This window comes from Ambystoma mexicanum, chromosome 7q, assembly GCF_040938575.1.
Source record: "Ambystoma mexicanum isolate Mex_15411 chromosome 7q, UKY_AmexF1_1, whole genome shotgun sequence".
Classification (NCBI taxonomy): domain Eukaryota; kingdom Metazoa; phylum Chordata; class Amphibia; order Caudata; family Ambystomatidae; genus Ambystoma; species Ambystoma mexicanum.
Window position 1 is genome coordinate 813,023,511 of NC_090941.1, and position 16,392 is coordinate 813,039,902.

Here is a 16,392-nt window from a genome sequence, read left to right on the forward strand (position 1 = left end):
AGTGGTTGAGTGGACAAAAAAAAGGTACATCTTTAGTTTTTCCTTCAGCCTCAATGTATTTGGCCCTACCAAACATCTCATAGACTATTCGAGCCCTAGTGCCACACCTTTAATATCGAGGCACTGCCTCAATTTATATTATTCTACCAACTAGCAGAGTTACACAACATCTTCTTCACATTCTTCACATTCTTGCATAGGGTCCATTTAATAACAACACTAGACAGCTGTGCCACTCTCCAAGTCCTAATAGTGTGCTCACAGACTGGAGGTGCTGCCCAGTTTATTTTTTGCAATTAACCTGTAGGGCCACTCTCTGAGTCCTAAAGTTGTGCTCACAAACTGGAGATTCTGCCTCAATGTACTTGACTCTTCCAACCATGGACACCGCTTATACATTCATTTTTAAACTCCTAGTGCACTGTTTTTGCCAATTGTCCCAGTCATCTATAAGAGGGTTGGGTGGTGCAGTAACATGTGCTTCTCCGAGGCATCCCACACTAAATATTCATCAAGCTCATATCAACTGACAGAGGTCAGGCATGCATCTACCAACGCCAACAGGTGGCTGTTCATCTAGAGGTAGTAAGGTTTACCTGCTAGTTGATGGTGCCACTGGGTCAGGCTATGAAGGGCAAGAAATGGCGTGGTCAGGAAGACAGTTGATCTGACCAACAGTTAGGGGGTAGGAAGGAGTTTGGTTTTAAAACAGTGAACAGTTATGAGGTGAGGTGTTGTTTGACCTTCCCTTATGGCCACCATCTGCAATGCAGGAGGGTGCTGCACTAGTGTGCCTGTGACATGTGATGTGTGCGCCTTGAAAATATCATTGTGCCACAGACCTTATTAAAGTATTTCTGCATAAAGTAAGTGCTAGAGGTACTCATACTTGAATTACCTTGTTTCCATCGCTGTTTACAGCTTTAGAACTTCTACAAGTTCTGTCCCTTTCTTACTTTTGATGGTACCAAACTCCTCATTTCTTCTCTAGTGTTCTCACATCTATCCTATTGTTCGGGTCTTCTTCTTGGTCATCCTGTTTATTAACTTGCCCCTCTTCTCTCTGTCTATCATGCTTCTACATGTGTCCTCTGTACTCTCTCTCCTCTTGACTCTATCTCTGCATCATTGCAGTCTCTTCACTGGCTTTCCTTCAAGACCAATCTACTGTGCAACATCGTGTTTATAGTCTCTGTCAAACTGAAGTAGTCCCACCCCCATGACTACATTAGCGGTGATGTCATGGGTGTTTTTTTTTCTAAGCTAACTTCACTTTCCTTTGGATAGCCTGTACTCAACCATGTTCCCTAGTCAAGGGAAGGCATTGGTGAGTGGCCATGGTATCCTCCGGTAATGATGATGACTGAGACATCACAGGTAGACTCAGGGTCTCTAGTTCACACACAGAGAGTACTCTATAAACACAAAGTTTACTATACAAACACAGGAATGAAACAGGTGTTAGGAACCTGGGGTGGCACAAAGGGAAGAGGGGAAAGTACAAGAATAATATTTTTGATTTTACAATGTTTTTAACACAGAGTATAGATAAATAGAGAACACAACTATGTTTGAAAGACAATCATTTATGTATGAAGACTTAAGTAATGTTATCTAGCTTTTGTGGTTAGACAAAGGAAGTGCAGCCCTCACCACCGGCTTCTCAGACTTGGTCTTGTTGTTGAAGATTAGAAAGGAAACCTAAACACCAGACACAAACAGACTTAAGGTGATAAAACAGGGATCAGGAAACGGCATGTGGGAGCCATTCCTGAAAAAGGGTTTTGCAATTGGTGCCTTTATGTAACTGTTTGAAACACAAAATCACAAGATGCAAATAGTTACAATTTTGATGTTTTAACTAAAAAAGGATATGTGAATGAAGCAGCACCTTCAGAGATCGTTATGCATGATGAAATTGCATTCAAATCTGTCAGTCTATGTGTGTGTGTGTGTGAACCTGGAAGCGTTTATCCAGAAGGTTATAAACAACAAAGCACACACTAACTGTAAGGTGTTTCCTTCTGCAGGTGCAGGAGATCAGGATTGGGGGATTTTTATTAAATAATAAAAGGATGGTGGTAATTCAATTTCTGAAAGGGGAATCTGCTAATTAGGTTTCCCTTTCATTTGCTCCATGCCAAGAGCATAGTGTGTACTGCATCAGCATCGTGATTTGCACCAGCTCTACCTTTGGCACATAGCAGGCTCAGAAGTCAGATGTACCCTGTTGACAGCTGCAGTGAAAGTCACTTCTCTGCAGAGCAGGTGCTGAATTTAAGATATGCACCCCTGTTCTATAAACTGCAAATCTCTGGGGATACCATCCTAGTGGCACACTAAACTCTAGATATAAGCCATACCTGAGTTAGGGTATGACAGCCAACATCTCTCGGAGTTATCCCAGGTACATTAAATTGATTTTGAACATATGTCAGCCCTGTGGGCCGAGTTCAGCTAGGAAAGGATTATGTACATTCCTCCCTGACAAGGTCCACCTCTGCCTGTCCACTGACAGGACTGTAGCATTGGGTGATTGCTTTTTTTGTTCCTTTGTTAGGGCAAGGTAACACCCTTTTCTCAGGGACAACCACTCCACAGGATGCTGGCCTGGGAACAGAAACCAAGAGGCACACCCATTCACAGAGAGCCAGGCCTCACACCAGGGTGCTGCATTTCTAAAGACTTTTTTTTTCAGAGAGAAGGGAAGCAGACAGACGTAGAGTAATCAGGGGGACTCTGTTCAAGGGTTGGAGACACCATTTCCTCTGGATCAAAATTCTTTGGGTGTGAAATGAGAATGGCAAGGACCACTCATTTCAAGAGCAGGGAGTGGATATGTAAAGCAGGCTAGTTTAGTCCAATCACCTGGAGACCTTTGCCTATATAAGCAGGGGTCGCCCACCACTTCCACTTCCTTTCATTCATCTTGGGAATCATCTTGAAGCATCTTTTGATCATCACTTGAGAAGATTTAGTTGGACCCTTCTGATAAAGCAGTCCTTTCTAAAGTCCGACAGGTTGTGAGTTGAGGACAGGTGTTCCAAAGGCAGGCTTTGTACCCTATCCTTCCCCAAGGACCATTGGGTGAACACTAATGCTGGAATTTCAGCCTGTCTCTCTGCCAGCCACCCTGTTGTCCAGGACCTCACTGTGCTGCATGTCCCCTGAAAGGTGTGCCAGACTGCCCTGTGTTTTGGAGTTCAAGAAATGTACAGACATTGGCCCTTGACACCCTGGTTTGGGAAGTAAGAACAGCCAAGATCCGTGTTTTCAATGAGGACCCGCTTTGAGCCGGGATTCATGAGCGCCTCAATGCCGAGTAAAGAAGCAGGACCCTTCAACGCTGCCCTTTGGCATCTGTGATTTGCTATTCAAACCTGTACGCTGCTGTACCGTGCTATGCATCGTCCCTACTCAACCTAATAAGCATTGCTGCCTTGCCCTGCTTGTGTTGCCATCTGAAATAGAAGCTCCTTCATCGCTGCTCCTGTGAGTCGATTGACCCAACTATGGTGTTCCCCGAACCCACGACCACAGAGACTTTGCTTCAAACGGACTCGCCTGCACATTTTGATACCAGCTCAACCGCTGATGATCCTCGACTGCTGAACCAGATCTGGTGACTGCCCGATCCGCACAGCTCAAGATGACTCTTCGTGACTGCAGCACTCCTTACGTTTGAGCCTGACTCAACACCAGCTTGCTGCTGGACCATCGTCACTGTTGTAACTGCGACACGAGCCAACCCTGCACTCGATGCCATCAAACACCCAAGACATTTCCAGAGGTATTATTGACTTATATCTGCCCAACTGGGTCTGTCTTTGGGCCCTAGAGACTGGCTGGGTCATTTTACTCCCATTTGTAACCTCAAGAAATATCCTTTTTGAACATTGTGGTCTTTAAATTGCCTTTCCTCTTCCTTTTCCCATTACCCAGAGTGCTGCATCAGGGGTGTGTTTTTACAGAGCTTTCTAGTTAGTATTGCACATGGTGTGTATGATTAAAGTACATATTTTGTATAGATCATTGATTGGACATTCCTTTATTTTGGACTGTTATACTTCTCTGTATGGGTTGCTACTGAACCGCATTCACTCCTCTCCTAAGAATGTAGCCTTCCCTCTACCCATGTTAGCACAAAGGGCAAAGGAGGTATATCTATTTACTGTGCCTGTTTTACCTTTATGATTGTGTTGGCTCTGGGTTTGCAGAAGTGTGAAGGCTGAGTGGGCGTTTTAGCCTCTCCTCGTCCTTGTACTCCTTCAGGGCATAAGGCATGCCGTCAAAAGAACATTTTTGGTAATACCTTGGTAAAACATTGTTTAGTGTTATAAAAAATACCACTGCATTTTGCATGCTACGGGGCTGATTCATAGAAGCGTTTTATAATGGTGCAATCCCACTGGAAAACACTGTGAATTAGGCCCCAAGAATCTTAGAATTTCTACCTGTTTACATTGCTACAGTGTAGCTGGAACACTTGGTAAATGATCTTAGTAAGTTTTAAAGAAACTGCAAAAGATTGCACATGTTATGTACTGGGTGAGTGTAATGTCTATTGTTTTTGTTGCATGGCTTTATGTAATCTTAATGACAATCTAATTTAATAAACGTAGGACCTGATTCCTGGAACCTTTAGCGCGGTGCAAAGTGACTGTGCACTTCCAACAAACACCCTGATTCACATAGAGGTGCAAAGTCACTTTGCAGCAGTTCAAGCCACTTTGCACCGCGCTAAAGGTTCCATGAATCAGGCTCTTACCAACTTAAACACATGTTCATGGTTTTAGGCCTACACCGGCTGCCATATCTAGACAAGGGGACACCAGTGTGGTTAACCGGGACATTTAAAATAAATCGTTATTAAGAAGCATTTCATTCATCCACCTCTCTGATGAATCCGAAGTTGAGCCAAAATTCACATGACTGGCAATAATTCCTTTTTATTTCATAGAATTATGGCTAAAGAGAAAACATTCTGCCAAGGTTTGCTGTGGCATTATTGTAGGGCAAGAAAATCAACTTCATGTCTCCTGTGCCCAGAGACCTATTTGAGAAACTTTGCTCTGTGTGTTCCGATGTTTTTGCTTATTGAATCAAACCTTCCCTGGCAGTTAACATTTTAAGGGAGATGTCGTCTTCTCTTACTTCCCATTTAATATTAAATACATGTTAAATAATTTTGCAAACAAAAAAAACATTCTGTAAATGTATTTGTCTGAATATGTAAACAATCATGTTGTTTTTCCAGCGGAAATAATGTGTTTACATTTTTTATGACCAAATATTTCTGAGTTGTCCATGGTAATATTTATTTACAGCTTTTCTGACATACCCAGCAAAACATCATGCTCTTCTGTCAACTCAGTACTGTTTTCCATTAAATTAGAAATGAAACATTTGGGAATCATTTTGCCTCAGCAACTGAGAAAGTGCCTGCATTAAACTCCCCCGCTGCCACATTACTTTCGTCAGTATCAGAATCCTGTGAGTTCATCTAAGGCTGCCTGGCAAACTTAATATTATTTGTAGGCAGTGGGGATTATAGGCATTGATTGAATTGGGGTCAGAGTCATATTCTAAATGAAATGTTGGCTGTTATGCCAGAATTTCCTCTGAATGGATAAGATGTCCTCTGTTAAAGCTGGGAAAGTCTTTTTTAATGATTTCCATATGCACCATTCCCCTCGCTCCCCCAGAGAGAGACACTTCATTAATTAATAATGTGGATTCATACTAATACTAAACCGTAATAAAATGCGTTGACTTCAGGCTGTCAAAATTATATAGGTTTAATATTGACACACTCTGATTCACAGATTTTCCAATGGGATTGCACCATTATAAAACACTTCTGTGAATCAGGCCTAGAGTCATCACTGTGAAATGTAAAGATTAGCACCCTGATTCATGGAATTATTTGCGGTAAATGCCCGAAAATCCCTGTTTGGGGTATGGGGATTTTCAGCCAGAATGGCGCGCAAATCTGCGTTTTACTCACAAATAATTCCATGAATCAGGCGGTAGGTGTTTCTCAAGGTAAGCATTTCTGAATGGGCACTCTACCATACATTTCAACCTATTGACTTTCCAAGGTGGGTGAAGACAGGTGTGTCTGGTGGGAGGGTGATCCTATTGTTGCTAAAAGGTATGATTCATACAGGGCACCAGGCCCTCCTGTAACAGTCTACCCCAGCACTTGGTCCTCCCTTAGCCCCCTAACCTGCACTTGCCCTACCGGGCTCCCCCCCCTGAACCCCTATTGAGCCCATCCAGCCCTGGCACACTCTGCAATTCCCCTGGCACTTGTCCACCTGGCCTCCCCTTAGCATTTGCCTCACCCATGGGCCCTCTTCTCCCCCTTTCTGCCCCCTCCAGCAGTGCTGTCAGCACTCAGACCTGCACTTTCTCTCCCTCCTTAGCATCAGCACATTCTGCTCTCTGACCTGCACTTCTTGTTAGTGGACTTGCATGATCTGAAGGACACAAGGCCTAGTAGGAGCGTTTTTGTTTTTCTTCATTCCCCCCAGATCCCCTTTCTCTTGTTGCGCCTTGAAACACCATTTGCTGTATAGGCGCATTATACATACCCAATAAATAAATAAATAGAAATGGTATCCTGTCCTTAAAAACCCCTCACGTTTCAGGCAGGTGCAGAGTACAAATGTAGCATATACGATTCTGGCAAACGTCATAGGGTCAAATTATTGGCTGAGAGCAAAATGTATGCAGTCAAGCAACAACAAAAGAATCGACAGGGTCAGCAGTTTGCCACTTGTGCATGTTTGCCACTTTTGAATACGTGCGTGCTGGGAAGGAAGCTAGACTAGGCATTCGTGTGGGAAGGCCTGTAAATCATCATTCATGACCAATGAATGTGCAATGCCCTAAGCTAATCAAAGGGCACTTCCTCTTTGAGGAAACATGCATCACCACAACTTCTCCAAATGCCCAGACAGTGCAAAATGCAAAAGTAAAAGATGGCAATAAAAAGCCACGTGCCACTGGGCTGCTTATATTGCACTTATGACAACGAGATGTTGACTATGACAGTCGTGGACAAGCGAAATGGACTTACTATAAACTTGCAATTGTCCTCTGAAGGCGTTTTTCCCTCGAGAGTTTTCCGCTTTGCATTCGTAGATTCCGGCGTCTTCCAGTTGCACGTTTGGGATCTCAAGCACAGCTTGCGATTTCCGGAGCCGTGATTTGCTTGGAATGAAACCGCTGACTTTCCTCCACGAGATTGTTGGAACGGGGCTGAAAAAGGTTTGCAAAGAAACTGTGAACACCTGTCCCCCATGAGGAGCAGAAAAGCATGGCGATCTCGTCATTTAGATATCTGATTGTCAAAGAGGCCATTGCATGCAATCACAGTTAAGCCCCTCATGTCTCTTGATGCTCTGTGCGGCCCCTGAGGGGCGTCCAATAAATACTTGGGAGAGTTATTTTTCTTCGATCTCACTGATGCCATTTTCTTAAGATTTAGTCTACCACGCAAACCTTTCCACAATTCTTGCACGGGTTACTGGCATCTCTATTCAGGTCTAGAGCAGGAGCACTTTAGATTAAATGTATTTACACACAATAAAAAACATTGGCAACATTTCAATACATTAAGAATTATTTTATTTGGCATGCCATGAAATTTCCCAACCATAGGTCAAGTCCTAAAAATTAAAGTGGGGGGACTCATCAACAAATGCAATGGGATGTGACGTCGCCAGAAATTAGCATATCAAGGTGACCACCCAAATTGTGCAGGACGAATGGCATTTGCCTTTCATAAAATCAACACACACACACACAAACACAACCAAGAGAGGATATTTTCTTTTAATAGTGTTTTGAAAACATTAACAGGTGTACATGTTTTAAACTCCAAGAACCAATACAAATGTTTTCCCTAGGACATGCAGTACCGAAATGGGGCATTTCACCTTTAGTTGGTTGGTATTTTTCTTCAGGTTATATAGTGCAGTGGTGAAGTGTCCTGACGACTTTGGTTCGATTCCCGAGGTTGGCTTTAATTCATAAATTCAACGGGGACATTCAGGGGGTAATTCATAGAATTCAGCGCACAAGTGGCGCACGCGGCTGGCGCACATTGTGCGCGTGCGAATCCCTGCCCCATCCGCGTGCGCCAAAATACATTTCCCCACACAGCGTATTCATGGATTCCAGCCACCAAAACCAGCCGTGGCGCACAGTGGCGCAGCGACCCTGCAGCAGCGCCAGTTACGCCCCCAAGAACGCCCCTTGCGCAGGGAAAAGCCATCAAAATCCCCAATCCAACACAAAGGGCTGCGCTAACCCTGTACCAGCACAGCAAGCGGGCTACGTGTATCACTGGGGTGCGCGGGAAGTACCTCACGTCATTTCAGCTGGGTACGTGTATTTCAGGGGTGAGCTGGAAGTTCCACACGCGATTCCATCAGGTTACGTGTACATCAGGGGTGTGCGGGAAGTTTCACACGTGAATTCAGCAGGGTACGTTTATATCAGGGGTGCGCGGGAAGTTCCACACGCGAATGTCCTGGGTACGTGTATTTCGGGGTGCGCGGGAAGTTTCACACGCGATATCAACAGGGTACGTGTATTACTGGGGTGCGCTGGAAGTTCCACACGCGAATGTCCTGGCTACGTGTATCTTGGGGTGCACGGGAAGTTTCACACGCAATATCAGCAGGGTACGTGTATTCCAGGGGTGCGCTGGAAGTTCCACACGCAAATGTCCTGGGTACGTGTATCTTGGGGTGCGCGGGAAGTTTCACACGCGATATCAGCAGGGTACGTGTATTTCAGGGGTACGCTGGAAGTTCCACACGCAAATGTCCTGGGTACGTGTATCTTGGGGTGTGCGGGAAGTTTCACACGCGATATCAACAGGGTACGTGTATTTCAGGGGTTCCGTGGAGTACTACACGTGAATTGGCCGTGTGGGTCCTCCCAGGTGTTCGCTCCACAACCTCCACGGCCCCTGCAGGCAGCCCACAGCACGGGGGACTAGCCTGCACCCCCACTCATGTTCCCCTGCACCCCCACCCCCCAGCACTGTGGTGCACCATCCACCAGGCTCCCACTCATGTCTCCCATTACCCACACCCCCCAGCATTGTGGTGCACCCTCCACCAGGACCCCACTCATGTCTCCCATCACCCCCACCCCCCAGCACTGTGGTGCACCCTCTACCAGGCCCCAACTCATGTTCCCCTGCACCCCCACCCCCCAGCACTGTGGTGCACCCTCCACCAGGCCCCCACTCATGTCTCCCATCACCCCCACACCCCAGCTCTGTGGGGAACCCTCCACCAGGCCCCAACTCATGTCCAACTCATGTTCCCCTGCACCCCCACCCCCCAGCACTGTGGTGCACCCTCCATCAGGCCCCCACTCATGTCCAATTCATGTTCCCCTGCACCCCCACCCCCCAGCACTGTGGTGCACCCTCCACCAGGCCCCCACTCATGTCTCCCATCACCCCCACACCCCAGCATTGTGGTGCACCCTCCACCAGGCCCCAACTCAAGTTCCCCTGCACCCCCACCCCCAGCACTGTGGGGCACCTGCCAGCAGGCCCCCACTCATGTCCAACTCATGTTCCCCTGCACCACCACGCCTCAGCACTGTGGTGCACCCTCCATCAGGCCCCCACTCATGTCCAACTCATGTTCCCCTGCACCCCCACCCCCCAGCACTGTGGTGCACCCTCCATCAGGCCCCCACTCATGTCCAATTCATGTTCCCCTGCACCCCCACCCCCCAGCACTGTGGTGCACCCTCCACCAGGCCCCCACTCATGTCTCCCATCACCCCCACACCCCAGCATTGTGGTGCACCCTCCACCAGGCCCCAACTCAAGTTCCCCTGCACCCCCACCCCCAGCACTGTGGGGCACCTGCCAGCAGGCCCCCACTCATGTCCAACTCATGTTCCCCTGCACCCCCGCCCAAAGCACTGTGGTGCACCCTCCACCAGGCCCCCACTCATGTCCAACTCATGTTCCCCTGCACCCCCAACCCCCAGCACTGTGGTTCACCCTCCACCAGGCCCCCACTCATGTCTCCCATCACCCCCACCCCCCAGCACTGTGGTGCACCCTCCACCAGGCCCCCACTCATGTCTCCCATCACCCCCACACCCCAGCACTGTGGTGCACCCTCCACCAGGCCCCAGCTCATGTTCCCCTGCACAGCCACCCCCCAGCACTGTGGTTCACCCTCCACCAGGCCCCCACTCGTGTCTCCCATCACCCCCACCCCCCAGCACTGTGGTGCACCCTCCACCAGGCCCCCACTCATGTCTCCCATCACCCCCACACCCCAGCACTGTGGTGCACCCTCCACCAGGCCCCAACTCATGTTCCCCTGCACCCCCACTCCCCAGCACTGTGGGGCACCTGCCAGCAGGCCCCCACTCATGTCCAACTCATGTTCCCCTGCACCCCTACCCCCCAGAACTGTGGTGCACCCTCCACCAGGCCCCCACTCATGTCCAACTCATGTTCCCCTGCACCCCCACCCCCCAGCACTGTGGGACACCCTCCACCAGGCCCCCACTCATGTACAACTCATGTTCCCCTGCACCCACACCCCCAGCACTGTGGTTCAGCCTCCACCAGGCCCCCACTCATGTCTCCCATCACCCCACCCCCCAGCACTGTAGTGCACCCTCCACCAGGACCCAACTCATGTTCCCCTGCACCCCCACCCCCCAGCACTGTGGGGCACCTGCCAGCAGGCCAACACTCATGTCCAACTCATGTTCCCCTGCACCCATACGCCCCAGCACTGTGGTGCACCCTCCACCAGGCCCCCACTCATGTCCAACTCATGTTCCCCTGCACCCCCACCCCCAGCACTGTGATGCACCCTCCACCAGGCTCCCACTCATGTCTCCCATCACCCCCACCCCCCAGCACTGTGGTGCACCCTTCACCAGGCCCCCACTCATGTCTCCCATCACCCCCACCCCCCAGCACTGTGGTGCACCCTCCACCAGGCCCCAACTCATGTTCCCCTGCACCCCCACCCCCCCAGCACTGTGGTGCACCCTCCACCAGGCCCCCACTCATGTCTCCCATCACTCCCACCCCCCAGCACTGTGGGGCACCCTCCAGCAGGCCCCAACTCATGTCCAACTCATGTTCCCCTGCACCCCCACCCCCCAGCACTGTGGTGCACCCTCCACCAGGCCCCCACTCATGTCTCCCATCACCCCCACCCCCCAGCACTGTGGTGTACCCTCCACCAGGCCACAACTCATGTTCCCCTGCACCCCCACCCCCCAGCACTGTGGGGCATCTTCCAGCAGGCCCCCACTCATGTCCAACTCATGTTCCCCTGCACCCCCACCCCCCAGCACTGTGGTGCACCCTCCACCAGGCCCCCACTCATGTCCAACTCATGTTCCCCTGCACCCCCACCCCCCAGCACTGTGGTGCACCCTCCACCAGGCCCCCACTCATGTCTCCCATCACCCCCACCCCCCAGCACTGTGGTACACCCTCCACCAGGCCCCAACTCATGTTCCCCTGCACCCCCACCCCCCAGCACTGTGGGGCACCTGCCAGCAGGCCCCCACTCATGTCCAACTCATGTTCCCCTGCACCCCCACCCCCAGAACTGTGGTGCACCCTCCACCAGGCCCCCACTCATGTCCAACTCATGTTCCCCTGCACCCCCACCCCCCAGCACTGTGGTGCACCCTCCACCAGGCCCCCACTCATGTCTCCCATCACCCCCACCCCCAGCACTGTGGTGCACCCTCCATCAGGCCCCAACTCATGTTCCCCTGCACCCCCACCCCACAGCACTGTGGGGCACCTGCCAGCAGGCCCCCACTCAGGTCCAACTCATGTTCCCCTGCACCCCCACCCCCCAGCACTGTGGTGCACCCTCCACCAGGCCCCAACTCATGTTCCCCAGCCAACATGTCATCACAATCTAGATCCCTGGTCCCTATGGTCAGCCTCCAAATGCAAAACACCCACCCGAGTATTGCATCCACCCACTTAGAAATGGCAATAACATGATAGAACCCCAATTGCAAGTTTGGAAACGTACTCATGTCCCTCACATACACCCAATGGGTGTCAGTGAATCTCAAAACCCATATCATGGTATGCATGAAACCAATGAGATGATACTACACATTGAAGTTTGAACAAAAAATATGTATTAAAGGAAACATAAATTGAATGAAAAATAAACAAACAGAAATGGGAATGTACAAAAATAAAAAGAAGCATGTCCGTGAAAAAATGCAAAACCAAAAATCATAATCCAAAGGAATGGTGTCCAAAGTCACTGTCCACAAAAGAAAATCCAATGGAACATTATAATTGAAAGCCATTGCTCCATGGGTAAATTGTAAAAAAAAAGAAAATCCAACAGTCAACTATGTACAGATGAACAAGCCAGGGTCCATGATCCCAACAGAAGAAATGAAACCTATCTAATAACACTACCTAATAAAAAGAAAACTATATACAAAAATGTGGCCCATTGTCCAAAAGGTTAAAAAAAAATGCAAAGCCAAAGGAAACCTAACACTAACTACAGAACTATGTACAAGGGCAGCGGGCTAGTCCGACGGCTCACTTTTGGATGTCCCGGCCCAAGGCATCATCGAACTCCTGCTCAATGTCCCGGAGGCGGTCCTCCTCCATGGCCCCGAGGGTCCGCAGGGCCGTCGACGTGTCCACCTCCAACCCCCTGCGGATTGCCTCGAGGCACTCGGCCCGCCTCAGGGCCCTCCGCATGGAGTTCTCCGCCCTGACCATCGTGAGCCGTGCCTCTTCCGCCCGATGCCGCTCCACATCTATGGCGTGGCCCAACCGCTGCCACACGGAAGACACTTTCTGTCCTGGGTCCTCCTGCCCTCCGGCCGATGCCTGCCCCTCCGATGTCGAAGGCCCCGAGCCTTCATGGCTCCCACCACGTTGCTGCTGCTGCTGTGCCTCTGCCCGTGCACTGCCTCCTGCTGCCTGCACATCCTCCGCTGGCTGGGGTGCAGTTGTTGATGTGGCCACCCCTGCTGGACGTCCGCCTCATCCATCAGCCTGGCCGCACCGTCAGAGGCAGCTCCACAGGGCACCCAGGTGACTGATGGGTGGGAAGATGGCACAGAGGATGACTGGCGCATAGGGGGTTCAGTTGAGGAGGGTGTCGCAGCAAGCCCCATCAAACGGAGGAATCCGGCCTGGGTGACCTGCCCCAGTAGGCTGACGTGGTCAACGAGCCATTGGAGATGACGTGCAGTCTCCTCATGAAAAGACTGCAGGTCACCTCGCATGACCCGTTGACGCAACGCCACACCAGTCAGGACAGGCTCAACGCGGACCCGGATAGCCACGTCCGCAGCCAGAGGAAGGCCAGTTGTCGTGAGCTCATCCCCTGCCTGAAAACGGGTCTGGACGTAGGCATCCCTGCTGGTGCAAGATGATGCAGGGTCAGGATCAGGGACAGGATTGCACACAGGCACCTCTGCGGCGGCCTGTGCTGCCTCCTGTCCCTGGTCCTGCACTGCACCACTAGCACCAGTAGAATCCCCACCTCCAGACCCCATCTCTGTTGCTTGCACGGCCTCCTCCTCCACCAAACCCCCCACCAACCTGGATGACTCCATGCCATCTTCCCCCGTTGGGCCCTGTGGGGTCCCAGCTGCCCCTTCTGCTGCCGAGGAGTCCAACTCCAACCTCCGCCTCTTGGACCTCCCCCCGGCAGCTGCGGCCTGGGACGCGGCATCGGACTCCTCACTCCCCGACGAGATCACAACCTGGGAGGGGAGCCGGGCCTTGCGTCTCCGGCTGGCGGTGGGATCCCCGCCGCTGTGCTCCACAGCACCTTCTCCGCCCTCTTCATCAGTTGACGCTGCAGACAGGGAGAAATAAAACACAGGCATCAGGGCACTGTACAATGGACACATACACACATGACAGTTATACATGAGTGTCATTGGCAAACCTCAGACATGCCATCACAATCCCCAACACACATGTCATTTCAACTCGCACACATGAGCCATACCACAGCCATATCACAACTGCCAGCACCATCCATACAGATACAACAGCATGAGCAGGCAAAGCTGAGCCAGACATCACATGCAACACAGGAAGTGCACTACACATGTACACACACCACCACACTTGCATGCATGTGTACACCTCTGCCAAGTGTCGCAGTCTTCAGATGGGCATCCATGTCACATCTGCCAATCAGGCTTCCACATCCCGCTGTCACATGCATCCATGTTGCATCACTGTTGCACCCTTGTCAAATACACACAAATGCACATGTACACAGTGCTGATACATGCAGCTGAAAACAACATACATGCGTGAGATCACAAACATGTTTACTTACATGCACATTCATCCAAACATGTGTGCCCACACAACTGCATTTGCCATGCAAGCCTACACACACAAGCACCATCCATGTCTCACACATTACAGCCCTTGCATGTGTTAGCCTCACGGCCCTGTACACCCCCACCCATACTCGACCCCATACAAACAGATGTGCAACCTGCACACTACTGAAACATCACCACACGCACAGCTCACAATCAGGATGCATGTACACTTACCACTCGACTCCAGACGGGTCTGCCTCTCAAGGACCTGGACGTGGAGCGCTGGGGATATGCGTTCCAGGACCCTCATCTGATCTTCCGACAAGTGGCCCCGGCGCCCCTTAGCATCCGCTGCCTTCAAGAGGCGCCGGGCCTTGTTCAGGGTCCTGGACCTGAAGTCCTCCCAGCGCTTCTTGACATGTTGGAAGTCGCGGACTGCCACCCCCTCCGCGTTGATGGCAGTCACGATGTCCGTCCATATCTGAGTCCGTCCTTCCTTGTCAACGTGGGAACTTCTGAAGAGGGCATCATACTGCCCCAGGACTTGCTCCACCAGGACACCAACTTCCCTGGCACTGAAGCTGGTGCCCCTCTGCCTCTCTGGCCGGGGGTTGTCAGTGGTGCCAGATGTTGCAGTGCCCGACATGACAACCCCAGAGGCAGGAGTGGGTGGGCAACTGGGTCCTGGGGCTGGGCTGTGGAGCGATGGAATCCCAGTCAGGAGTCTTCGGTTCCAGCAGGGGTGGTCACAGCAACAGCACCCCTGGCTGATGTGCAGGCAGCAAATGGCATTGCATGTGGACAGCAGGCAGTCAGGCAGCAGCAGATGGCAGGTGGGAGCGTGCTCGGGGCTCTGGGGGGCAGTAATTCGGCCTTCTGGGCAGGAGCGTAGTCTTCCATGTGCTTACGCGTGGCCAGCTTGATACGGAGTGATTTGGCACGTGAAAATTCTGCACGTCCGCGTGTAATTCGAGGAAAGGCCATTAGCGCGTAAGCGCGTCTGCACGCATACGCAATTTAATTGGACAGAAGGCCCCTCAAGCGCAAGCGCCCCTGTGACGTGACGCGCGCAGGCGTGCATGGGCATTTCAGCGCGCGTGAAAAACTGCACGCCCGCGTGTAATCCGAGGAAAGGGCCCATGCGCGTAAGTGACGTGACGCGCGCAGGCATTTCCCTCAGCATGGGCTAAAGGTGAGCGGGCCCAGCAGTTCGCTGTACGTGCCTTTCATGGAGACCGACGTGTGTTACTGCTTCCTGTTGTTTCGCGCGCCATCACAACTCCACAGCTATCAAGGAAGTATCTCTTCTTTTGGCGGGGGTATTAGCTACGCGTGTTTTTCTGCATCGCGCTAGTCAGACGGTGAGTCGCACACGCTCTTTTTCCCACTGCGGGTGCCCCTGTGTATCGCACCCATTTTTGATGTCATAGTAGCCTGCGTGTCCCACGCGTACGCGTTATTCGTGTTACTGGGTGCCACCGCGTACTGCGGGAGGTTGAATCCACGCACGTAGGCTGCAGGGTTGCGTGCACGGTTTTACTGCAGTTTTGGGGTGCCTGAGCGTTGCGTGACCCGTCACTACATCACTGGGGTCACATACAGCCTTGCAGGTGCAGGGGGGCTGTTAACATCTTGCTTCCCACCCCCTTCACCCCAATTGCCCAGGTCAATTGTGGTGTACACCTCCCATTGGCACTACTCCATCTGTGCCAGCACTACTACATCTGTGCCATGGTTGGGAGGCCACCAAAGGTGAGGGGCGCCTCAGCTGGGCGTACTCCTTGTGGCGGGCGTGGTCGGGGACGCGGCTGTGGTGACCAGGGAGTAGGGGGACTCCAGGGTGTCCAGGGCAGCCACAGTGGGGGAAGAGGCAGGGGTGCGCCAATTGAGCACAATGTTGTGCCATGTGTCGGTGCAGTCATGCCACCACCCGTTGTGGTTCCGGGGGATGCAGCTTCTGCATCTGGCACTGGCGCCCGTGTGACCCAGCAGTCTGTTCCATCGACTGCCACAGGCCCAAGGGTA

The 16,392-nt window shown here is 51.5% G+C and overlaps 1 protein-coding gene across 6 annotated transcripts in view; it reads right to left on the reverse strand.

Moving 5' to 3' along the window:
- Window positions 1-16,392, reverse strand: part of CNTN5 (contactin 5) — a 3,106,629-nt gene that overhangs the window by 1,229,939 nt on the left and 1,860,298 nt on the right. For all 6 annotated transcript variants that reach the window (XM_069639123.1, XM_069639125.1, XM_069639124.1 and 3 more), the window contains one exon: window positions 7,085-7,266. In XM_069639123.1, coding sequence (XP_069495224.1) covers window positions 7,085-7,266 — 182 coding nt within the window. The remainder of the gene's footprint in view (window positions 1-7,084; window positions 7,267-16,392) is intronic.